At 41.8% G+C, this 27,206-nt stretch overlaps 1 protein-coding gene across 4 annotated transcripts in view; it reads right to left on the reverse strand.

The window, feature by feature from the left end:
* The window catches only part of cpne4b (copine IVb), a 286,135-nt gene that overhangs the window by 202,889 nt on the left and 56,040 nt on the right, over positions 1-27,206 (reverse strand). For all 4 annotated transcript variants that reach the window (XM_078419814.1, XM_078419805.1, XM_078419823.1 and 1 more), the window contains exon 2: positions 22,470-22,660. In XM_078419814.1, the coding sequence (XP_078275940.1) occupies positions 22,470-22,640 (171 nt within the window). In that variant the 5' untranslated portion in view covers positions 22,641-22,660. The remainder of the gene's footprint in view (positions 1-22,469; positions 22,661-27,206) is intronic.

The following is a 27,206-nucleotide window of genomic DNA, read 5'->3' on the forward strand; positions in this document are numbered from 1 at the left end:
TGTTTACAAGAGCTTGATCTGTTCAAATTGACTGTTATGTTTGTTATATTACAATAGTGGCTGTATTTCAAGTACAGCGCATTCAGAAAGTATTCCGACCCCTTTGTTTTTTCCACATTTTGTTACGTTACAGCCATATTTTAAAATGGATTAAATTCTTTTTTTTATCATCAATCTACACACAATACCCCAGAATGAAGAAGTGAAAACAGGTGTTTGGAAATGTTTGCAAAGTAATTAAAAATAAATAACTGAAATATCACATTTACATAAGTATTCAGACCCTTTGCTGTGACACTCAAAATTGAGCTTATGTTCATCCTGTTTCCATTGATTATCCTTGACAGGTTTCTACAACTTGATTGGAGTCCACCAGTGGTAAATTAAATTAATTGGACATGATTTGCAAAGGCACACACCTGTCTATATAAGGTCCCACAGTTGACAGTGCATGGCAGAGCAAAAACCAAGCCATGAAGACAAAGGAAATGTCTGTAGACCTCTGAGACAGGATTGTGTTGAGACACAGATCTGGGGAAGGGTATAAAACAATTTCTGCAGCATTGTGGGTCCTGAAGAGCACAGTGGCCTCTGTCATTCTTAAATGGAAGAACTTTGGAACCACCAGGACTCTTCATAGTGCTGGCCGCCCGGCCAAACTGAGCAATCAGGGGAGAAGGGCCTTGGTCAGGGAGGTGACCAAGAACCCGATGGTCACTCTGACAGAGCTCCAGAGTTCCTCTGTGAAGATGGGAGAACCTTCCAGAAGGACAACTATATCTGCAGCACTCCACCAATCAGCCCTTTAGGGTAGAGTGGCCAGACAGAAGCCACTCCTCAGTAAAAGGCACATGACAACCTGCTTGGAGTTTGCCAAAAGGCACCTAAAGGACTCTCAGACCATGAGAAACAACATTCTCTGATTTCATGAAGCCAAGATTGAACTCTTTGGCCTGAATGCCAAGCGTCACATTTGGAGGAAACCAGGCACCGCTCATCACCTGGCCAATACCATACCTACGGTGAAGCATGGTGGTGGCAGTATCATGCTGTGGGGATGTTTTTCAGCGGCAGGAACTGAGAGACTAGTCAGGATTGAGGGAAAGGTGAATGGAGCAAAGGACACAGAGATCCTTGGTGAAAACCTGCTCCAGAGCGATCTGGACCTCAGACCGGGGCGGTGGTTCACCTTCCAACAGGACAACGACCGTAAGCACACAGCTAAGGCAACGCAGGAGTGGCTTTGTGGCAAATCTGTGAATGTCCTTGAGTGGCCCAGCCAGAGCCCGGACTTGAACCCGACCGAACATCTCTGGAGGGACCTGAAAATAACTGCATCGACGCTCCCCATCCATCCTGACAGAGCTTGAGAGGATCTGCAGAGAAGAATGGGACAAATTACCCAAAATACAGGTATGCCAAGCGTATAGCGTCATACCCAAAAAGATGTGGCTGTAATCGCTGCCAAAGGTGCCTCAACAAGGTACTGAGTAAAGGGTCTGAATACTTATGGAAATGTGATATTTCAGTTATTTCTTTTTAATTATTTTGCAAAAATTTCTAAACACCTGTTTTTGCTTTTTTATTCATATCATATCATATATCATATATATACAGCCGGAAACAGGCCTTTTCGGCCCTCCAAGTCCGTGCCGCCCAGTGATCCCCGTACATTAACACTATCCTACACCCACTAGGGACAATTTTTACATTTACCCAGCCAATTAACCTACATACCTGTACGTCTTTGGAGTGTGGGAGGAAACCGAAGATCTCGGAGAAAACCCACGCAGGTCACGGGGAGAACGTACAAACTCCTTACAGTGCAGCACCCGTAGTCAGGATCGAACCTGAGTCTCCGGCGCTGCATTCGCTGTAAAGCAGCAACTCTACCGCTGCGCTACCGTGCCGCCCATGGGGTATTGTGTCTAGATTGACGATAAAGAAAAAATAATTTAATCCATTTTCAAATCAGGCTGTAATGTAACAAAATGTGGAAAAAGTGAAGGGGTCTGAATACTTCCTGAATGCACTGTATATCATTGGTTATATGTTATGTGCTTTCAGTTATTTTGATGTTGTAAATAGAATTATAGAAATATGGAGTCTGCTTTAAATATTTCTCTTCACTATCCATTGTGTTTTTCATCGCATTTCTTTGTAACTTGCCACGTTGCTGCTGATCATCATCTAATGGGTGATGTTTCTGCTGTTTCTAAGCCACAGTCCCTCCCTGCTAAACTTCTGTCACAACAATATGCTGCATCATATCACCTGCATGTTACCATAGTGAACATAGCACATGCATCGACTGGTCCACTGACTTCACATCTAACCCACACTTTGTCAGACTGCATTTCCTGAAGTCTGCGCTTTAAATAGTTTCTTTGCTTTAGCCACCATACAAAATCAATGTTTTTCCCAACATGTATGTGTGAAACAATAATAAACAAGAGATAGATAAATGCGTAGTGCAAAGAATTAAATGTCAAACCTAAAATAGAAAGTCTCTGGCCTAATTTCACACCAGTGGCTGCAATATGGTTTAAGCCATATTGTTTGTTTCAGGGAGAAACTATTTCCCTTTGATTCAATGTTTACAATACAATACAATATATCTTTATTGTCATTGTACGGGGTACAACGAGATTGGGAATGCGCCTCCCATACGATGCAATAATTTAATTAGCTAGTCAGTATTAATTTGAACAACCCAACAAAACAAATTGTAACAGTTTTAAGACAGAATAGGAAGGGAATTTAGTCCAAAAAAAAAGATAGAACCAAATCTTTCCACTATGAAGTTACGAAATAATTTTGTACATGAAGGATAAAAGAAATGTGAGATTTAGGTCTACTGTTAGTTTAAATTGATATTTTGTTAACCTAAGGAGGATGCATGATTTCGGCCACAAATCAACCATGATCTCATTGAATGGTGGAACAGACTCGAAGCTAAAGGGCTTCTGATTGTATTTTATTTATGGACCAAATTCAAACAACTACTTAAACTTCACAACACTTTTCTGAAGTGATTTCAATAAATATCTTTAACCAAACAAAGCTTCAATAATGTTATTAGTAGTGAAATATCCCAAGGTGTTTCATGGGGCTGTCACCAAACAAAATACGATGAGCAATGACAATTACATCCATAAATAAAATTCAATCAAAAAATTGTTCATGCCCATTTGCTCCCGCACAGGAAGCATATTTCAAAATAAGTTGACAATGTTTACTAGGAATGCATGTGCTTGCCTTATGAACTTAGGAAGAAATCCTAATATTTTGCCCCATAGGTTTGCACTGCCATCCAATGAGATCCAAAGCATGAATATCTGCTAATATTTTAAGTTAACAATAGTCCATCAATATCAGATCTAAGTTTAACAATTGACCAAAAATGAACTTGTTAGTGGAAGTGATTTCCAAATTTTTGACAGCGCTGTGCAGTAATGTCGACTTCATTCCCGAAGGGCCCAGCTCTATTTTTTTAAGACTATTCTCCATGGTCCTTGGCTCCCTAGCCAGCAGAAATAGATTCTTCCCACCTCCCACATTTCAAGTCCTAGACTTTGTGAACGTGGCTCTCTGCTCCCACTTGTCACTATGCTACATATCAGTCATGGTGGGAATATTCCTGGCATTCAGAACCATTCTTGACTATTCAAATCAAATAAGCAATTATTTTAAGGTTGAAGCACCTAAAACACAAATCTTTACAAGCATTAATAAAAATACAAGTTTTAAAAATGAAAGCTACCTTCTTATTTTTCTTGCAGTTATAAAATATCCCGCAAAGTAAATGGGCTTGCCGCTTCTGCACCAGCTTTAACCTGACACAGAGCTGAGACCCCATTCTCCAGAGTAAAAGCCAAGTAATATCAGCAAATTTGTTTCCATAGTAGGTTCCATATGGTGACTGATTCACCAACAAAAATCAGGCAGCAATTTCTAGATTTCTTTACACCAGCACCAAAGTCCTGAACTTCCTGGCATTCACAAATACATTAGGCAGCAAGGCCTGTGGGTAAGTAGGTAGAGACGTTTTGTTCAAATCATCCTTTAACATTAACATGCTGCCTATTTGTGAAATCTCCCCTCATACAAATTTGGGATTTAGATATCATTCTGGTTAATCTAAGGAATCCTGACACTGGTACAGGATCTAAGGAATCCTGACACTGGACTGGAAGCATTGAGCTAAGGGAGAGTCATGAGTGCTAACAGAGATGCTAATCGTAAGATTCAACCATCAATCATACATAAATTGACACGATTTTTTCCCTCAATGTGTCGATGCATTTGCCCAACAGATTGCAGAGCAATGCAGACGACTGAGATCTTCAAACTAATCCAGGTCTTTGTTGAGTCACCTCTTCACTTTCAGGGTTATTTTGGAAGCAATACTATTCACGTCTTAATGACTACAAGCCTGTCGCACTGACCTCAGTAGTCATGAAAACCTTTGAAAGACGTGCTGGCCCAGCTGAAAAAACATCACAAACCCCCTGCTGGACCCTCTGCAGTTTGCATACCGGGCCAATAGATCGATGGATGATGCAGTTAACCTAGGCCTGCACTTCATCCTCCAGCATCTAGACAGCCAGGGAACCTATGTAGGGAGTTTGTTTGTGGACTTTAGTTCTGCATTTAATACCATTGTGCCAGAGCTACTACACTCCAAACTCTCCCATTTGACTGTGCCTAAACCCCCCTGTCAGTGGATCACCAACTTCCTGACAGAAAGCAGCATGTGAGGCTGGGAAAGCACATCACGGACCCGCAGACCCTCAGCATAGGAGCACCGCAAGGCTGTGTACTCTCCCCTCTCCTTTACTCTCTCTACACCAATGACTGCGCCTCCACAGACCCTCTGTTAAGCTTCTCAAGCTTGCGGATGACACAACCCTGATTGGACTGATCCAGGATGGGGAGGAATCTGCCTACAGACAGGAAGTGACACAGCTGACGTCCTGGTGCCTTCGTAACAACTTGGAGGTCAATGCTCTTAAGACAGTGAAACTGAGAGCTCCCCCTCCCCTCTCCCCACTCACCATCAACAACACCACAGTCACATCTGTGGAGTCATTTAAGTTCCTTGGAACCATCATCTCCAAGGACCTTAAATGGGGGGCCACCATCGACTCCACAGTCAAAAAGGCCCAACAGAGGATGTACTTCCTGCAGCAGCTGAGGAAACACAATCCACCACAGGCAATGATGGGCCAATTCTATACTGCCATCGTAGAGTCTGATCTCACCTTCTCCATCATGGTCTGCTTTGGCTCAGCCACCAAGCACGACATCCGGAGGCTGCAATGAATCGTTTGATCAGCTGAGAAGGTTGTTGGCTGCAACCTTCCCCCCATTGACGAACTGTACACTGCAAGGGCCAGGAAGCGAGTGGGCACGATCACCTGTGACCCCGTCTCACCCTGGCCACAAACTATTTGAAGCACTTCCTTCGGGAAGACCACTCCGGACTGTAAAGGCTGCCACAGCCAGACATAAAAACAGCTTCTTTTTGCGAGTAGTAGCTCTACTCAATAACCAAAAGTCTGTAGTCTCTTGTTGCTCTGGTTTATTCCACTTGCATGTTTAAACTGTAATGTTGTATTCTTAATGTTTTATGCTTTATTCTTAATTGTTTACTGTATGTTTGTGTTGTTACTTGCGAGTGGAGCACCAAGGCACATTCCTTGTACGTGTATATACTTGGCCAATACACTTATTCATTCATTACTATTGACATCCTAGGTTAAGATGGACACAAGGGCTCCCGCTGCCGATTCTCCTGCTGGACCCACGTTCCACTTAGATGTTGAATGCTCACAGACAGCGCATTCACGAATAGAGCCAAGTTCGCAAGATGCTGAAGGATCAGGAGAACCAGTAGGATTGTATCTCAAGGAACGATCAACAAGGAAAGAGTACATGAACATTTCCATTGGCAGTTTCATTCATGTCAAGTCAGAGAATATGCAGGTTTATAAAGGATTCAATTACTTTGCAGTGACGGTTCACCAGATTGACTCCCAGATTTGAAGATTGTCCAAATTTCATTGAAAATACAGAGAACTTAACAGAGGAGAACTCTTTCCCTGCTGGAGGAGTTCTGAACTAGTGGGCATAGATCTAGAACTAGGGGTTGGCCTGATAGAATGCATGAGGAGCAATTTTTCAGAGGATTGTAACCCTTTGGTGAATTGGAGAGCAAATGACCATACTCACGAGCAAGACTGAGGTCACTCAAGTTTGGAACGTAGGAACATGGATATTGGAGAGGAGCATGGTCGAGACACAGCCTGGCCTTAGTGGATGGCAAAGCAGGCTCAGGACACCACACGCCCAATTTGTTTTTCCATTTATATTCTATCTTTACTTCCATATTGAAATGTGAGATTGATCATCCAACTGCTAAAGTAACAACATTCTGCAAGTAAGTGGTAGAGATCTAGTGCATTGTGAAAGTTACCATTAGAAGAGGCTGTCAGTATCACTCCACATTGACTTCCAAATCCATTTCTTCTTTATGAAAGGTCAGAATAGCTGTCACAAGAACTTCATCCAACAGCACAGTTGCATGACCTCATGCACAGCATGCCTGAATGTCAACTACCTCATCAATTAAACATTCAGGAGCCAACTGAATGCAAAGCACCAAGGAGCCTTGTGGAAATTAAGGCAAGGTTTCTCATCAAGACAACACTTGCCAATGGATTTGAACAATTTTAGGGCAGCAGAGTGGCACAACGTGCCTTACAGCGCCAGAGACCCGGGTTCGATCCTGACTACGGGTGCTGCCTGTACGGAGTTTGGATGCTCTCCCTGTGACCATGTGGGTTTTCTCTGGGAGCTCTGGTTTCCTCCCACACTCCAAAGACATGCAGGTTTGTGGGTTAATTGGCTGCTGTAAAAATTGTCTCTAGTGTGTAGGATAGTGTTAGTGTATTGGTGAGCACTGGTCGGAAAAGTCTAAAGATTGACTGTTTCCCATATATTCAAGACGTGTTTCTATTGTTTTTATCATTCCCCTTTTTTGGATGTCTCAAAGTGCTTTACAGCCAATAGAGTAATGTTCGTAGAGTAAAGTGTAGCTGTGGTGCAAGATGACAGGCTCTTTGACCTGCCACATCCATGCTGGCCAACAAATACCAATCTGTACATCTCCCATTTCCCAGCACTCAGCCTTTAGCCTCCTATGCCCTGGCATTTCAGATCTTCAAATGAATACCTCATTCGGATTTGAGAGCAGCTGCCTCCAATAACTCCTCTTGAAGTACATCTAAGATTTCAACCACCCTCAAATCTCCTCCCTTGATTTCCTACTTCTTACCTTAAACTCGTACCCTCTGGTTATTGATACCTATCCCAAAGGGACAGCATTCTCCCTATTTACGTGACCCATGCCCCTCATTGGTTTGTATATCTCAGTCATCTTCCTCTCAACCTTCCCCAATGCAAAGTGAACGTGCCTAACCTATCCAGTATCCCCTTCATAACGGAGATGTCCATCCCAGGAAACATCTTGTGAATCACCTCTGCACACTTTCCACTGCAAGCACATCCTTCCAAAAATGTGACAACCAGAACTGCAAACAATATTCTAGTTATTGAAACATAGAAACATAGTCACAGTGGCGCACGCGTAGAGTTGCTGCCTTACAGCGAATGCAGCGCCGGAGACTCAGGTTCGATCCTGACTACGGGCGCCGTCTGTACGGAGTTTGTACGTTCTCCCCGTGACCTGCGTGGGTTTTCTCCGAGATCTTCGGTTTCCTCCCACACTCCAAAGACGTACAGGTATGTAGGTTAATTGACTGGGTAAATGTAAAAATTGTCCCTAGTGTGTGTAGGATAGTGTTAATGTGCGAGAATCGCTGGGCGGCGCGGATTCGGGGGGCCGAAGGGCCTGTTTCCGCGCTATATCTCTAAATCTAAATCTAAATCTAAAATAAGTGCAGGAGGAGGTCATTTGGCCCTTCGAGCCAGCACTGCCATTCATTGTGATCATGGTTGATCATCCACAATCAGTAACCCGTGCCTGCCTTCTCCCCATATCCCTTGATTCCACTAGCCCCTAGAGCTCTACCTAACTCTCTCTTAAATTCATCCAGTGAATTGGCCTCCATTGCCTTCTATGGCAGAGAATTCCACAAATTCACAACTCTCTGGGTGAAAAAGTTTCTTCTCACCTCAGTTTTAAATGGCCTTCCCTTTATTCTTAGACTGTGGCCCCTGGTTCTGGACTCCCACAACATTGGGAACATGTTTCCTGCCTCTAACATGTGCAACCCCTTAATAATCTTATACGTTTCGATAAGATCCCCTCTCATCCTTCTAAATTCCAGTGTATACAAGCCTAGTCGCTCCAGTCTTTCCTCATATGACAGTTCCGCCATCCCAGGGATTAACCTTGTGAACCTACACTGCACTGCCTCAATAACAAAGACGTCCTTCCTCAAATTAGGAGACAAAAACTGCACACAATACTCCAGATGTGGTCTCACCAGGGCCCTATACAACTGCAGAAGGACCTCGTTGCTCCTATACTTAAATTCTCTCATTATGAAGGCCAGCATGCATTTGGCTTTCTTCATTGCCTGCTGTACCTGCACGCTTACTTTCAATGACTGGTGTACAAGGACACCCAGGTCTCGTTGCACTTCCCCTTTACCTAATCTGACACCATTGAGGTAATAATCCGCCTCCTTGTTTTTGCCTCCAAAGTGGATAACCTCACATTTATCTACATTACACTGCATCTGCCATGCATCTACCCATTCACTCAACCTGTCCAAGACACCTTGCAACCTCCTAACATCCTCTTTGAAGTTCACACTGCCACCCAGCTTTGTGTCATCCGCAAACTCTTGAATCTGTACTTAACCAACACCCTTTATTCTTGACAACATCCTTCCAGAAACTTGAGTACTAACATTTAGAGTAATCATTCATCCCATTATTAAAGGAGAACTGTCAACGGCATGGTCCTTCACACAAATCATTAAATCCATGCTCCATCTGTTATCCCAGGTGAAGGTAAACTATTCCAGGTATCTTTCTGAAGTAGGCTACTTGTCTCCAGTATCCTAGCCCATGTTTATCTTTCACTCAATTTTTAATATGAAGTGCCATTCCTGGTCATTGCTATTGGTGGGAGCTTGCAGTGCCCAAACCAGCTTCTGCATGCTACACATGTAGGTAACTGGCCAAAAGCACTGTAGGATATCATGTGGGGAATGTGAAAGGTGCTCTAGAATCAATTTTTGAAAGTGTACTTTTCCCTGATGCTTTCAAATGCTTCTTAAAATGGAATATATAAACCAACAGAAAACACTACAACAGCAGCCCAACTAACTTAACACATTTTAGCATTTGTTGGCCACATGCCAAAAAAGGATCTATTTATGAGTTGCAACAAAGCTTGCTTTGAAGGAGGTTTTTTTTCTCTCTCAGCCTATCCTCACACAGGTGGTGAATTATACATCAGATGTAAAGTGGTAAATATGCTGATCAGAAGCTGTTTTTCCCAGAGGTCAAGCAGGAAGCAAGTTAGTGGCTTCACTCTATGCAGAATACACAGAGAATCATCGAAACTAACAGCATAGCGAGAGACCATTTGGCTCACAATGTTTAAACTTGTCAATAAAAAGGTTATTTGGACAACAGTACTTTTCAGTTCTTGGGCTGTGGACCAAATTTCAAATGCTCTCTCGGGTCCCTATTAAATGTGATGGAGGCTTCTACCTTCTGCGAGAGTATTAAAAGTAAGGAGAGGTGGTGGGTGAAATTTCCCCTGGGATACAGGAATTTTCAGATACATTGTTCAACTGAAGTGAGGAAAATCCACTTGTTAGACAAAAAGTGCTGGAGCAACACAGTGGACCCAAAGGGTCCCAACCCAAAATGTCACCTATCCATGATAGACACAAAATGCTGGAGTAATTCAGCGGGACAGGCAGCATCTCTGGAAAGAAAGAATGCGTGGTGTTTCAGGTCGAGACCCTTCTTCAAACTGAGGGTCGGGGAGGGGTCTAGAGATATGGAAGGGTAAGGTGTGAAAAGAACAGATCAAAACAGACAAGTAATGAAAGAGTTCATCCTAGTTTTCCGACTAGTTTCACTGTCTTTCTGATTAATTTTACTGAATGTATGCCTCTTTGTCACCTTCCCCTCAGCTAACAATGAACCATTCCACATTTCCTCATCATCATCTGCTTTGATCTGTAATTTTCAACCTTACCCTTCCATATCTCTGGACTCCCTCTCCCCTGACTGGCAGTCTGAAGAAGGGTCTCCAACCGAAACGTCAGCCATTCCTTCTCTCCAGAGATGCTGCCTGTCCCGCAGTGTTACTCCAGCATTGTGTCTATCTTCGGCATAAACCAGAATCTGCAGTTCCTTCCTTCATGTCACCTATCCATGTTCTCCAAAGATGCTTCCTGACCTGCTGAGTTACTCCAGCACTTTATGTCCTTTTGTGTAAACCAGCATCCGTTGTAGCTTGTTTCTACAAAGTCCAATTGTAGGTTCGGATAGCATAGCTTGTTCGTCATTTATGCTACTACACCAACACAGGTTTCACTGAGTGGACTTTATGACTGTCACATGTCTTTGTCCGTGAACATAGAATCAATGGGCACACGTTTCAGCATTTGGTGTTAACCTTGTAGGTTACGCCACTTCAAACTATTGAATGCAATTTTTGTTTTAATTTGAGAACAAACCATCCTCTGTTCCTCAAAGTAACTTGGAGGTTGTTATAAAACTATACGCCAAAATAAATGTCAGTAATTAACAAAATAATTCATTAATAGGCGGCACGGTGGCACAATGGTAGAGTTGTTGCCTTACAGTGCCAGAGACCCGGGTTCAATCCTGACCAAGGGTGCCGTCTCTACGGAGTTTCTACATTCTCCCCGTGACCTGCCAGGGTTTTCTCCAAGATCTATGTTTCTATCTTCGGTTTCCTCCCACACTTCAAAAGACATACAGATTTGTAGGTTAATTCGCTTGTTATAAATGTAAATTGTCCCGTGTGTAGGATAGTGTTAGTTGTCAGGGATCACTGGGTGATGCTGACTCAGTGGGCTGAAGGGCCTGTTTCCACGCTGTATCTCTAAAAAAAAAACATTTAAAAAAATACACTGTTCTTTTGTTCTCCCCACAGATGCAGCCTGCTGCAAATTCATAGCATTTTTAACAACAAAATAGATATAATGTTGATGAATGGAGAATGTGATTAAACTACACATTTTTTGCTTCGCTGGTTTACTTGTGTGAGATTTTCCATTTGCTGTTATGCAAATGAGCCATGGCATTTGAGGTGGGGAGGGAAGTGAACTTTTCAAAGCAGGCACACAGTTTGCCATCATTTCCAAAGCACACCATGGAAACTTGACTCTGCTGCTTAATGTGCTAAAAACAAGTTTAATAGCTTTGTTTAGCAAACTTTAAATGTAACTTTCGTAATGTCAAGTTAAATAAAGGAGGATTTAAAGGAGAAAGATTATTCCATCCTCCCCTCAAGGTTTGATCATTGATTATTTTAATATCACCACTTTATCTACACCCGAGTTTCTCAGGAAATTATGTGCATGATTAATCTGCAAAATCAATCAGAATATCCCTTTGCAACTCTCATTGAACTTAGATCAGGACAGACCATTAACAGGCCATTCGGCCAACAATGTTTGTTTCGAATATAACTGATCTCCTTTGCTTGCAATGTGATCCATATCCCTCCATTCTCAGCACATCCATGTGCTCATCTAAAAGCCTCTTAAATGCCACCATTATATTTGTCTCCACCAACACGCCTGGCTTCGCATTCCAAGAACCCACCATTTTCTCTTTTTAAAAAAAGATGCCTCACACATTTTCTTTAAATTTTTCACCGCTCACCTTAAATCTATGCCCTCTAATCTTTGCCATTTCCACACTAGGAAAAAGGTTTTGTCTATCTACCCTATTTTATGCCTATCATAATTTTCTACACTTCCATCAGGTCTCACCTCAGTCTAGAGAAAACAATCCATTTGTCCAAACTCTCCTTTTAGCTAATACCCTCTAATCTAGGCAATATTGCAGTAAATCTTTTCTACACCCTCTCCAAACCCTCCACATCCTTCCTGTAAAGGACACGACCAAAACTGCAAACAATATTCCAAATGTGGCCTCACTAAAGTCCTGTAAAGCTGCAAAGTAACTTCCTGACTCATACTCAATGCCCTGCCTGATGATGTCAATCATATCATATGTCGTCTTTATCATTCTATCTACTTGTATTGCCACTTTCAGGGAGCTATGGACTTGGATTCTCACATCTCTCTGTACATCAATGCTGTTAAGTCTTGCCATTAATTGTATACTTTTCCCCTGTATTTGATCTCTCAAAGTCCAACCCTTCACACTTGCTTGGATTAAACTCCATCCACCATTCCTCTCCCCATTTCTGTAGCTGATCTATATCCCCTTGTATACTTTGACAGCCTTCCCCATTATCCACAACTCCACCAATTTGGTTCCAACCCATCTACGTGTATATAAAATTGTTTATATTTATCACAAACCAGAAGCCCCAGCACAGATCCCTGTGGGACTACATTTCTCACAGGCTTCCATCCAGAATAACACCCTTCCACCACAACCCTCTGTCTTCTATGATCCCTGGAAATTGTCCAAATCCTTGTTGCCATCATTAACGTCTGACCAAATAAAATTATGCCAGCTCCATATCATCAACCTCTTCCATCCCGGTCTCACTTCATCTGCTATTTAAACTTTCATACGTCCCGCTGGAGCTGATTATTCCAATCCGCTCTTCCTCTGCCTCCCTCATTCAGTTCTTCATTAACTTGAATATATCAAATTTTACTGCGCATCCCAATTCAAATGAAGTCCCACTGCATCATGAGCCTGGTGAATAATGACCTACACTGACCACTGCTTATGCAAGCTCTTCTTTTTAATATGCTCACTACTGATTTTGTGAAATCAGTAGTGAGCATATTAAAAAGAAGAGCTTGCATATACCTGCAACCCCTCCCCAGGTGCTGCCCGTTTCCTAAACTCTGGAATTCCCTTGCCTAAACATTTGGCCTCGCCAGCTCTCTTTCCTTCTTTAAGGTGCATCACAAGATCTCCCTCCTCAGCCAACCTTTTACTCACCCGATTTAATATCTCCTTACCTGGTTAAGTATTATTTTTTGTTTGCTGTGAAGTGCTCTGGCATGTCTTGCAGCATTAAAGAACTTATAAATAGAAGTTGTGAATTCAGTGCAAGACAGATCAAGGAAATTCTGGTACTTACTCTAATTGCTTACATGTGACTCAATGGAAAAGAAGATACAAAATCTAGGTAACTAACTTCAAAGCAAAACATTTTTTTTGGAGACAGTGGAAACTGCACATTATATCCAAACACCATTACAGATATTGTGCATTAAATCTTGATGATTAAAAGCCTGTGTTGTCTTAGCACCATGGCAACTGCATGCTGGGGTTTGTTTGTCGTTTGCAATCCTGCTGCTGGCAATGTCAGGGAGCAAACATTACTGATACAATTCGTATCACATCACAAATAACTCACCGGAACCTAAAAATCAATTATTCCAGTAGGATGTGGTTGCCAATCACTGATGACTGCTAAACTCATTTAGGAGTGAGAGTCTGAACTTTAACCCAGGCTTCCTGCAGTGTGCTCATGAGTGACCAATGTCAACTCTCAAGCTGAGTCAATGTCCTGCTAAATGCTAATGTCCCTTATTATCCCATTGCACTGAGATATTGTGGTTATATTTTGTTAATAAAAGGACTGTATCATGACAGGTTAGAACCATAAAGTTGTACATACAGAACAGAATGAGAGATGGATTAACAAGAATGCAAAGGTGACTCTGCTGATTACCAAGTTGGCAGATGACAGGAACATTGGTGATGTGGATTCCAAGAAAGCTTGCTTATGGCTGTGGTTGGACGGAAGATTGGACAGAGCATTCCTGGCAGATGGAATTTAATCCTGACAAATGAAAGATTATGGTTTTTAAGAAGACAAATAGAGGTAGGCCATGCACAATAAATGATGGCGCACTGAGGAATGTTGATGAACAAAAAAGCTTTGGGATTTCGCACTTTTGACAACTGGTGAAGGCAATATCTGAAGACGTGTCCCGACCCAAAACGTCACCCGCTCCTTCGCTCCAGAGATGCTGCCGGTCAAGGCAACATCTGAAGACGTGTCCCGACCCGAAACGTCACCCGCTCCTTCTCTCCAGAGATGCTGCCGGTCCCGCTGAGTGACTCCAGCTTTTTGTGTCTATCACCTATAAGGAGAGGTTGACCAAACATGGATCGTTTTCCCCAGAGCATCAAAAGTTGTGGGGAGATCTTGTGGGGAGAAGTATATAAACTTATGAGAGGCATAGGTAGAGTAGACACTCACCCCAGAGTGGAAATATAAAGGACAAGAGAGCATAGTTTAAGATGAGAGGGGCAAAATTGCCTTAAATATATAGCCAGGGTGGTGGCGGTGGTAGATGCGATAGCGGCATTTAAGAGGCTTTTAGATCGGCACATGAATATGCAGAGAATATTGATCATTTGCAAGCAGAGGAGATTAGTTTAACTTGGCATCATGTGGACATTGTGGGATGAAGGGCCTGTTCCCACGCTGTACTATTCTGGTGATGAGGAAAGGCTGTAAGGCGTATGCACCATCTGAGACCAAACTAAGGAAGTTAAAGATGGTGTGAAATTGAAAGAAACAGTTGCAAAATTTACAAAGAGGAAAATGGAGTATGAGAGCAAACTGACAAATAACAAGCACAGGCTGCAAGAGATTATTTAGTTATACAAAAAGGAAGAGAATAGCTAAAGTGAATATTGGCTCTTCAGAAGATGAAACAGGGGAATTAATAATAATGGGAAATATAGAAGTGGCAGAGATTCTAAATAATTATGAAGTAGAAACAAAAAACGGCAGATGTTGATTAATATACAAAATGTGTGCAAAATGCTGGAGTAACTCAGTGGGTTAGGCAGTATCTCTGGAGAACATGGATATTTGATATTTTGTGTTGACACCCTTCTTCAGACCAACTGTGGGGGTGGGGGTGGGGGAGGGAGTATAAAGCTGCATAAGGTGAGAGGCAGGTCAAAGCATGGCAGGCAGTACGTCGACACTACGTGCCAGAGGAAGTAGAATTGGAAAGGTTTAGAGTGGGATTGGAAAGGTTTAGAGGGATATGGGCCAAAATGCAGGCAGGTGGGAATAGCTTAGATGGGGCAGCTTAGACAGCATGGGCAGATTGGGCTGCAGGGCCTGGTTCCATGTTGTATCTAAATAAAACTAACTTAAACCAAACAAGTTAGCGGCACGGTAGCGCAGCGGTAGAGTTGCTGCTTTACAGCGAATGCAGTGCCGGAGACTCAGGTTTGATCCTGACTACGGGTCCTGTACTGTAAGGAGTTTGTACGTTCTCCCCGTGACCTGCGTGGGTTTTCTCCGAGATCTTCGGTTTCCTCCCACACTCCAAAGACGTACAGGTATGTAGGTTAATTGGCTGGGTAAATGTAAAAATTGTCCCTAGTGGGTGTAGGATAGTGTTAATGTACGGGGATCGCTGGGCGGCACGGACTTGGAGGGCCGAAAAGGCCTGTTTCCGGCTGTATATATATGATATATGATATGATGATATGATAAAGGCAGCAAGTGATAAGCTGGTTAGGTCTATGTACACTCATGATCATATTGACACATTGAATCTGAGAGGAATTGATACTGAATGCCGAGAATGTGCTTTCTCTGCCTGAATGAACTAGAAATCTTAGTCTCAGAGTAAGGGATCACTCATTTCAGATGCAAGAGGAATGGGTCATGACTCTTTGAAATTCCCTAACCCAAGGAGGTATGGAGGCAGAGTTATAGAATGTACTCAAGACGGAGGGTGGCACAGTGGTGCAGCGGTAGAGTTGCTGCCTTACAGTGGCACATTAATGTACCCAAGTGCAGATGGGCCAAGAGTTTCAGTTTCCTAGGCATAAATATTACCAAGCATACCGATGCCATGACCAAGAAAGCTCACCAACATCTCTACTGCTTCAGAAGACTAAGATGATTCAGCATGTCTCCAATGATGCCTGACCTCAAGATATTGCAGAGAGTTGTGGACGTAGTCCAATACATCTTGCAAACTAGTCTCTGCCCATCCATCCCCATCAATTCTATTGGAATTTCACGTTGTTTCAGGAAAGCAATTAACATAATCAAGGATCACACGCACCCTCGTCATTCTCGCTTCTCCCCACTCTCGCCAGGCATTAAGTACAAAAGCATGAAAGCATGTGCTACTAGAGACAAGCACAGCTTCCTCCCCAGCTGTAATCAGACTCTTGAACGCACCTCTCATAAACTAAAGTTGTATTCCCAATCTCCCAGTGGCATTTTAAAAAACTGTACTTTCTCTGTATCTGTAACACTATATTCTGCAGTCTGTTTCTTTTTCAAATGCACTACCCATTGTACAATCTCGTTGTGACCACGTGGGTTTTTCCAGGTGCTCTGGTTTCCTCCCACACTCCAAATGACGTACAGATTTCTAATCCAATTGGCTTCTTAAAAATATGATATGATCTGCATGGATAGCCTGCAAAATAATTTTTTTCACTGTGTGTCACTAATATATCAATACCAATACAGCATCCCCTCAGTAATATGTCAACCAGAATAAAACAAGAACAAAAGGCTTCAGTTTTGATGACAAGTTGTTAGACTGGGCTTGTTTTCTCTGAAATATAAAACATGGTGATCCCTCTGAGTGTTTAGGATAATTAAAGGAATTAATACAGAATATGGGAGAAATTATTTTCTCTGGTTGTGGAACAGAAAGAGAAAGGATAATGTTGAAATAAAATGGGTGCCAAGAAATCCATCTCTCGGCAGGAGAACCTATTCGTTGTAATCAGCCTCCAAACTTTTGTTCTGAATTTAATGAAATGAGTTACAGAAACAACACACAACGCACTGCTGGATCTGCACAGCTTATATTGCACCAGTCCGGGCGCATCACGAAGCAAGTTCGACAAGTGGCAGATACGTTAATAGTGTTCTAGAGATTTTTAGAAAGTAATATGGATATGGAGGGATATAGATCATACGCCGGCAGAGGAGATTATTTTAACTTGGCATCATGCTCAGCACAGATATTGTGGGCTGAAGGAGCTATTCCTGTGCTGTACTGTTCTATGTTTTAAGTGAAATCAGAGAGCATTTACAAACACAAATAGTAAATTCGGAAAGTCCTTCCCAAAAAAAGTTACATTAGCAACAAATTAATTCAAAGGTGAATATAAACATAAATTGAATAATGCGTGCTGTGGAAGAATATTGATGGCTTTGAAAAGATCAAGGACAAGATCTATTTAAATGGCAACAGCTTGAGAGGCTGAATAGTCTCCCTCGGTTCCAGTTGCAGCCTTAGAAGATCAGAAAATCTAAATTAGATTGTCATTAAATAAAAATAAATCTTCTGTTTGAAATGGCATAATTAACTATAAGCATCTCTGAACAAGTCACATTAATACAGCAGTTCCCGAGGCAGAGCAACCTATGGTGAATGACTCACATCCCACACCTCAAAGCATTCCCGCTCTCTGGGAGGTACTGTGTTGTCTTTTGCACGCTTTGAAAGTAAAATTGTATACTTAAACATTTTGCATGACATTCAATCAATCATGTATACTATTTGCCCAAAGTCTTCCTCTGTCTGGAAGATGCTCCCAAGGTATTTCTCGTCCAAAAGCATTCCACCTTCATCTCCGGAAACATGGTGGATGTGAGCGAAGATAATCTTACGAACAGTTCTTAAGCACATTATTTATTCATTTTAAAAAACAATTTATTAAAAAATTGATAAATCTTTGCAGTTGTTGACTGTAGGTGGAAATCATGAGGCTCTCCACAGGGAGGCAAGCATGACAATCTGCTGTTCTTGACATTATGTGTTGATTTATACACACACATACATATATATATATATATATATATATATATATATATATATATATATATATATACACACACACACGTTTAAACATTGCTGCCAACATAAGTGGTTCTTTTGGACAGCAGTAGGACGGATGTTTTGCGTTAGAAAACCACAAAAGGGCAAGCACCTCTTTGAAGTGCCACGATAACTGTTCATTTATTGCTCACAAGTGGGAAGATGGATAAAGCAGCTATTTTACAGCGAGAACAATTCCTTTGATAATAAGTAGTCGAAGTCGCAGGTAGTTAGAAAGATAAGATGAGAAAATTTTGGAATGCTTTTGGGTGATTGCAGTAGATCTATTGAATCAAACGAAGGGCTTGAATAGCAAGTTGTGCACTTCTCCAGGGAGCTGGCCAGCACCCATGCATGCTGCAGGCTCCACCCAACAGATGGGCATCCCAGGACATTGGCTGTGCACACACCCAGAGAATCTGCAGCCAAAGGTCAGAGTTCAGATGTACATGACCAGTCCATGTGAGGGTGATCTGGAATTTCCACAAGGTATCTAGTAACGTTAGGCAATTCCAGATCAAATGAGGACAGTTGTCAGAAATTAGATAAACATAGTGGCTAAGGACATGGGTGGAGCCTACTCTTTAACTGTCAGTAGAAGGATGGATGCAATCTGCTCAAAGTGCCTTGAGAACAGCAATAGAAAGTTAAAATCAATCGATTTTAAAATCAATCAAAGGTATTTTCCGAGACCTCAAAGAAAAGTTGTCGAAGGCCCAATGACCTTTGTGATGAGACTTTTCTTTCTCAATGTTAGGTGAGGTCAGGGAGATTCCCAGCATCCAACAAATGGAGGTCATCAAGTAAGATGTCAAACTCATTGAAGAATTCACCCAGCCAACAAAATCAAGAAATAAAAAGTACAACTTTAACCAGCGTTTAAACAGGCGGCACGGTGGCGCGGCGGTAGAATGGTTGCCTTACAGCACCAGTTAACCGGGTTCTCCCTGTGCCCGCTTGGGCTTTTTCTGGATGCTCCGGTTTCCCCACACATTCCAAAGATGTGCGAGTTTGTAGGTTAATTGGCTTGTAAAATTGTAACATTGTTCGTAGTGTGTAGGATAGTGCTCGTGTACACTCATGGAGTCATAGAGTGAAACAGTGTGGAAACAGGCCCTTCGGCCCAACTCGCCCACACCAGCGAATAATGTCCCAGCTACACTAGTCCCACTTGCCTGCGCTTGGCCCATATCCCTCCAAACCTGTCCTATTCCATGACGGGAACTTCAATTCACTGGGATTCACCACTCTGTAATCCAACACAGTAGAGGCAAGAAAATGATTAGTGCAATTACCTTGACCCTTCCCTCCAAAACAATTTTAAACAAGCAGTTTGGCACAAACTGCCTGATTGGATTTGATATTCCTAAAATGTTTTGTTGTGCCATAATTGCACCCTAGAGAAATGGAACAAAAGTGCTTAGAATAACGCGAGTAGATGTTAAATTAATACCATTTCATTTCTCTTCTCATCCCTAAAGTCACTGCAAGATCTTGGCTAGGAGAAATTCATCTTTGGTTGCCAATAAAAGCTGAGTAAGTGTATCAACCATTGATTATACTCAACTCTGCACGTTTGTTCTGTTAACAATAGTAACACAAAAAAACATTTCATTTTGTTAAATTATGCAAATGACCTTCTGGCTTCAAAAACCTTCTCCCAGCTGCTACTAATATCTGCCACCTGAACATCCTTTTTCTCTCCTGAGCAAATGTGACTGGCACAATAAGCTATTATCCCAACAGACCTGAATCAGCAGCTTTTATCTTTCTCCTTGCACTCTACGTTGCAGCTCTCCTTGAATTCTTGCTGCAAACATGTCATATGTCAGACTATAATAAAGCAACACAAAAAATATTTAGGACAACTCGAGTACTAAAAGAAATTCAAGCTACCTCAGCATATGCACATGTAGGTAAGTGTTCAAACTGAATCCCCCAAGCTGGATTATCTCAGTGATGCTCAGACTGCAAACATATAATTATGTTTGATATGCTGGGAACAAATGTAGCTTTGCATTTAACTCAAGTGGAGTTTATATGGAGGTTTCAGACAATGCATAGTTTTCCAATTCTCTTCACTTAAACTTTAATTAGTAAGGGCATCAATTGATTAGTAAGGGCTATTATCAGGCAACTGAACCATCCTATCACCAACTAGAGCGCGGTCTGGACCTACCATGTGCCTCATTGAAGACCCCCGGACCATCTTTAATCAAACTTTACTGGAGTTTATCTTGCACTAAATGATATTCCTTCATCCTGTATCTGTACGCTGTGGACAGCTTGATTGTAATCATGTATTGTCTGTTCACTGACTGGCCTAATTCTGCTCCTATGACTATGGCATTGCATTTGATGGAGCACTATAAAGAACTGACCCAAGACACATTATAAAATATTGGGCATGAAGATCAATAAAGATAATCTTTGATCAACATCTAAAAAGGAAGTAAGGTAGCAAGGTGGAAGGATTTGATGGAATCCCTGAGCATAGAGCCTTAGTGGCAGAAGGTATTGCGGTCACTTGTGAAGACATCAAAATGGGGCCACAGCTAAAGACTAAAAAGAGCAATTTATAAGGATGGAAAATATTGCCAAAATAGGAAGAGATGAACCTTGGCAAGATTAGAAAAATAGATCAAAGTGCAGGAATAGTCCCTTTGGCCCACAATGACTGTGCCGAACATAATGCCAAGTTAAAGTAAACCTCAATGCCTGCATGTGACTCATATCTCTCCTTTTCCTCCATACCCATGTGCCTATCTAAAAGCTACTTAAGCACGACTATTGTATCTGACTCCAGTGCCACCTTTGCATCACGTTCCAGGCATCTACCACATCTCCTTTAAATTTTGACCTTCTCACCTTAAAGCTATGGACTCCAGTCGTCAACATTTCCACCATGGGATAAATGTTCTGACTGTCTACCCTATCAATTCCTCATAACTTCATGTACATTATAAGGTCTCCCCTCAATCTGACATTCCAGAGAAAACAATCCAAGTTTGTCTAACTTCTCAATATAGCTGATACCCTCTAAACCTTTTCTATACTCTTTCCAAAGCAATCACATCTTTCCTATAATGGGGAGACAGAACTGCAGACAATACTCCAAATGCAGTCTAACCAAAGTCCTATAAAGCTGCAACATGACTTCCTGACTCATATTCAATACCCTGACCAATGAAGGCAAGCATACCACACACGTTCTTTACCATTATATCTATTTGTGTTGCCACTTTCAGGAAGATGTGGACTTGGACTCCAAGATTCTTCTGTACATCAATGCTGTTGAGGGTCTTCCCATGAACTGTATACTTTCTTTGACCTTGCAAAGTAAATGATCAAGTCACCATGCATCTTAATCTTCTGGATTAGCCTACCTTGAGTGACTTTATCAAATGCCTTCCTAAAATCCATGTACTTAACATCCAATGCCCTACCATCATTCATCAACTTCGTCGCCTCCAAAAAACTCAATAAAGTTTCTACGGCATGTCTGTGCTAATCCTATGTACTAGCACTTGGTCAGAGACCTGATATGGCTTGACAATTCGAGTTCATCTAGGCACTATCAAAAGTGAATTCTTCCTCAAAAGAGGTAGGAAGCAGGGTCTTTGAATATTTTAACATAGAGGTAGATTCATCAAGGGATGGGGGGGGGGGGGGGGGGGGGGGGGAGGTGGAGACAGAAATACAGAATTGAAATTACAATCTGATCTACCATGATCTTATTGAATGGTGGAGGGGGCACCAAGGGCTGCATGGCCCCTAATTCATATATTGCAGTATTCATAAGATATGAATATATAAATACTGGAATATATGAATGAAGAGGGGTCTCGACCCGAAACGTCACCCATTCCTTCTCTCCTGAGATGCTGCCTGACCCGCTGAGTTACTCCAGTATTTTGTGATATCTTCATAAGATATGATGCAAGTTAAGACAAGGCAGCTAAGTTTTTAATGGCCTGAAGTCTAAGGAAAGGACACTGAAGGAATCTGGATAGGGAGCAGTAATGTAGGAAAGTTAACAAAGCCAAGGGTTCCTGCAGATCTGTAGCACAGCTGAAACAGAGATGGGGGCAGGCAATGTAAGACAGGTGGAACACACAGGAAAGGGATCCAGTTTGCTTTGGAGCAAATGTATAATTCGCTCTTTTGGTGTTAATAAAGTTGAGCATTCGCGCTGGACTTGATCATTAAGACTAGATTCTGAACCAAATTTTTTTGTACCTTTAAAATGAGAACAAACTGAAATTGTTTGAAAATGAAGTAAATCTAGATCAAGTTCCCTGTTTGTGATTTTATACCACAGCACTCCAGTATAGCTAAGTGTTACCAGGCGTATTCCCAGAATGTACAGAGGCAGGGAGAATCACTTTTGCCAAATCATACCTCCAACCACTGTCCATGTGACTGCATTTTGAGGACAACACAGGGGTCTGGTTTGGAGAGTGCATCGCGGTCTGAGATCCCTTTGCACGACACTCGCAGTTCCACCTTCGCCAGGCAGGGGCTGGAAAACAACCCGAGCGTGTTGGCAGCCGATTCATAAATGTTGCTCATTCTCGTCACAACACGTCACACTGCAAAATAAAAGGAAGACATATTACTTAGTGGTCTTGTCTTAGGAGAAAAGGAGCTCCAATGATTTAAAAGTTGGATCTCATATATAGACACAAAATGCTGGAGTAACTCAGCGGGATGAGAAGCATCTCTGGATAGAAGAAATGGGTGACGGGTCGAGACCCTTTTTACTTACACCAAAGATAGACACAAAATGCTGGAGTAACTCAGCGGGACCTGAAACATCACCCATACTTTCTATCCAGAGATCCTGCCTGTCCCGCTGAGTAACTCCAGCATTTTGTGTCTATCTTCGGTGTCAACCAGCATCTGCAGTTCCTTCCTATACATTGGATCTCATTTGTGTCAGCAAGACCAGGCAGCCGAGTAAACAGAGCTTGTTGCGAGTTGGGATGCGGTGCCAGGATTTCCAATGATCTCATGATTCCACATCAAGGCATTTTCCACCTTACTGAGGACAATCAAGCAGAAAAATGGCAAGGTCCCATTAAATCCACGTTGTCCCGTTGACCTTAACCAACATACTCTCTAATCAATAATCCTGCATGGTGCACTCTGACCTGTGCAAAAATAGGCTTGGCCCTGCACTACTCATTCTATTTGAGGATTAAAAACATGTAAACTAAGTAAAATGCAGGCACTGGGTAAAACTCCTGCTATTTTGACGTTGATTTCCCCTCTTGTATACAACTGACTAGCACTGGAAGGTTAATATCAGTTATACATCATAGCTTCATTATAAAGTATTCAGGTTTAATCCTCTGCTATGCATCTCTATTACATGGCTCTGTTAATGATACTCCTTTACACACTATATTATTATAAGGCTCAGTTTAAATCTGTCACACTGTACCCTCATTATGAAGCTCTCAGTTACAATAATATGGCCTCATTTTATATTAATTATAAATGTAAAAGATGGACAAGTTATAATTAACTGCCAGGAGAATCATTTAATATGTATTTACTTTATTTTGTAAAAGTTCCAAGGGATTTTAAAGCTTTTCCTCTGATCAATTTTAAGATACTTTTAAAGCTACATAAAAGTGTAAAGAATCTAGACAGGCTATTCAGCCCATCTGATCTCTGCCAGCATTAATTCTCCATTCAAAGCTCAGCCTATCCTTCAGCAGCATCCAATTCCCTTCTCTCTCATCTGACCAACCAGCTTACGCCCTTTGTGCGTCTAACCCATTCATCTCATCCTTTTCACACAATAGTAAGATCAATGTTCCTACCATTTCCTGGATGAATTCATGAACCAATTTCTTGCTCTTACATGGATAGCCTTGAGTTTGTTTTCTCCAAAGTGGAAACATTTTGTGTTCATCCTCATAAAACTTTGCAAAGTTCTGTCAATTCAACCTTCTCCATGAAAGGAAAGAGATGCAGTGAGTTCAGCCTTTGCGATTAATTTAACCTCAGATTTCAGACATCATTCGAGTAGAATTTCCTCTGGGCCCTCCCCAGTGCCTCTCCTGAAGAAGGGTCTCAACCCGAAACATCACCTATTCCTTTTCCCCAGAGATGTTGCCTCACCGGCTGAGTTTCTCCAGCATTTTGTGTCTATCTTCGGCATAAACCAACATGATGCAGCTCAACTACCTTGTACACAGTTGTCCTGCACATGCCCTTAAACCGAATATCCTCATTGTGATTTCTTTGATCTCCAATTATCTCCAATTTGATCTCCAATTATTCTGACCAACTATCCCATCCAAGCTCATCTCCAAACTCATCGAATTTTGAGTCAGATCTCACCTCTGTAGCTGGATTATCGTCTTCCTGACCAACAGACCACAATCCGTGTGGATAGGAGACAAATCATCTTCCACAATAGTCGTCAACATTGGTGCCCCACAGGATGGGTCCTCAGTCCCCTTCTTTGCACCCTATGCACATACGACGGTGCAGCCAAATACAAATCCAACTCAATTTACAAATCTGCAGATGACATCACCATAGTGGGCCTGATATCAAATAATGATGCAACAGAAAACAGAGAGAGGTCCTGACCTCACATCCACTTCCTTGGAGACCTGTGAACTGTCATTAATCGGATTTTACTAAACTTTATCTTGCACTAAACATTATGCCCTTTATCCTGTATCTGTACACTGTGGATGGCTCAATTGTAATCATGTATAGTCTTTCCGCTGACTGGATAGCACGCAACAAAAAATATTTTTCTGTACCTTGGTACACATGGCAATAAACCAAACTAAACTTAATCAAGGGGGTAAATTAGAAGCTCCAATTTAAGAGAGAAAAGATAAGAAAGGCAGCAAATTGTTTAGAAGTAATTTTGGAGCTTTGTGGTTTGGGAGCTGAAGCTTAATCACTAACAGTAAAGCATTTCACATTAAGGAAAACCAAAGGCCAGAAATGGAGAGCTCTGTGGATCGGAGTAATACAGAGCTTGGAATGCTCTAGAAGAATGAGACCTTGCTTGCTTTTGTATCCAAACAATAAATTGGTTAAAGAAACAAAATGAATTACAGAATGTGCTGCAGGTCATAGCCTAAGAATCCAGTGGCAAGTATCTCACCTCTTAATTTTCCAGATGATGTCCACCTTCTAAAAAGGCAGGAGTCTGATGGAATATTCTCCACTTAGTTGGATGAGTGGTTTTTGGTCCTCCAAAATATTCCAAATGGAATTTAAACTGGAGTGCAGCTTCAACAACACTTAAGAAGACTATTTGGTAGGCACCTCATCTACTTACACCACTGATGCCATGTACCATCCACAGCATGCATTGTATATACCAACTAGAACGACAGTATATCTCAATCAGAAGGACTAGGGTAGGAGTAGCACTGGGATATCATCACCCTCCATGCCACATATTATCCAAACTTTGAAATGTATCATTGTTCCTTCGTCATGGCTGGGTCAATATCCTGGAACTCCCTCCCCAAAAGCCTGGTGAGTATACCCACACCACTAAAACTGCAATGATTCAAGAAGGCAGCTCACCATCACCTTTTCCAGAGTAATTAGGAATGCCCAATGAAATGCTGGCTCAGCCTACAAAGCCCGCATCCTTGAAATGAATTTACAAAAAATAAATAACACCAAATCTGTTAGATTGGGGGTTATATTGGTTTAGAAATGATTTTGTCATAGAGTCCTACAGCACAGATATAGGCCATTCTTCCCACTATGCCCATGTTAACAATCAGATACATATCTGTCGTGAACCAACCACAATGTAGCAGCAGCCAAGAAGAAACACCTTCCTAGGGAAATTGAGGAAATTCAACATGTCTCCAATAATTGAAACGCTTACAGCTGCACCTTAGAAAGCAGACTGTTGGGTTGCACAGCTTGGCTTGGGAACAGCTCTTCCCAAGACCACAAGAGATTTTCGAGGTTTGGGGATATCTATCGCAGTTTATCAAAACTCGACTCCACACCACTGGCTCCATCTGCACTTCATGCTGCCTTGGAAAAGCAGCCGGAATAATCAAGGACTTGCCCCACCCTGCTCATTCATCCATCCCCCCCCCCCCCCCCCCCCCCTTCCTCCAAAGCAGCTTCCCCTCCTATCAGGCTTCTGAACAGTCCTTCCATAAGCTCGGATACTGTCCGATTTGCCTCTAGCCCCTTGCAGACATTGGACTTCATCTCTGGAACTGGTGCACTACAATACTGAGAATGATATTCTGCACACTGTATATTCTGCTTTGCTCTACCTATTGTACTGGAGTTTGGCTTGATTGCATTTGTATAGAATTATCTGATTTGATTGGACAACAAGCAAAACAAAGCTTTACACTCTACCTTGGTACATTTGACAATAATGAACCTAAACTTAAGAAGGCACCCGTGAAGGTTAATGACACAATAACGTGCATTTATCTAGTGTTCACAAAAATCATAGTACTTCAGGTAATTTACACTTTGGCTGTTGTATTAAAAGTTTAATCCCCAATAATAATGGAAAGAACTGCTTAACCAACAATGGATTTGGTGAAATATTCCCCAAGGCCTTGCAATGAAGGGAAGCACAATTCACAAAGTAAGAAAAATAGGAGGAAATCTTTCTTTGGATGCAGGTAACATTAAATGCATTCACAAAAAATGCTGTTTGTAGTCAGCTTCTGACATACTGTTTAGTTGACTTCAGTGGAGTCCAATGTGTCACAATAGATAACATGCCGGCACAAATTTAGCACAAGGGACCAAAGACACATTGATGAAATTCTCCCTAATTAACTTTTGTTCAACGAAGAAAACTAATGATTGAATAATGTCTGAGCATTGGAGCCGCATCTTACATACAGTTATGTCCTGTAAATCCTCTGCCTTTTGGGACAGAACATAATGAGGGTTGCTGTTTTTTAAAACTTGAATTGTTATGGAATGTGGATAATAAAGTCAAAGACCCACTTTATTGTCTATCATTATCTGCCTCAGAGGTTGTCTCACTTAACCACCATTGCCTTGATGCCGATGATGTTAACAATGTTATTGAGAGAGTTTTAGATTCTTTTAAACATGGCTACATTGAAGGAATAGATGTCAATATGATGCACTACT

The sequence above is a fragment of the Rhinoraja longicauda genome, chromosome 2 (genome assembly GCF_053455715.1).
Source record: "Rhinoraja longicauda isolate Sanriku21f chromosome 2, sRhiLon1.1, whole genome shotgun sequence".
Classification (NCBI taxonomy): Eukaryota; Metazoa; Chordata; class Chondrichthyes; order Rajiformes; family Arhynchobatidae; genus Rhinoraja; species Rhinoraja longicauda.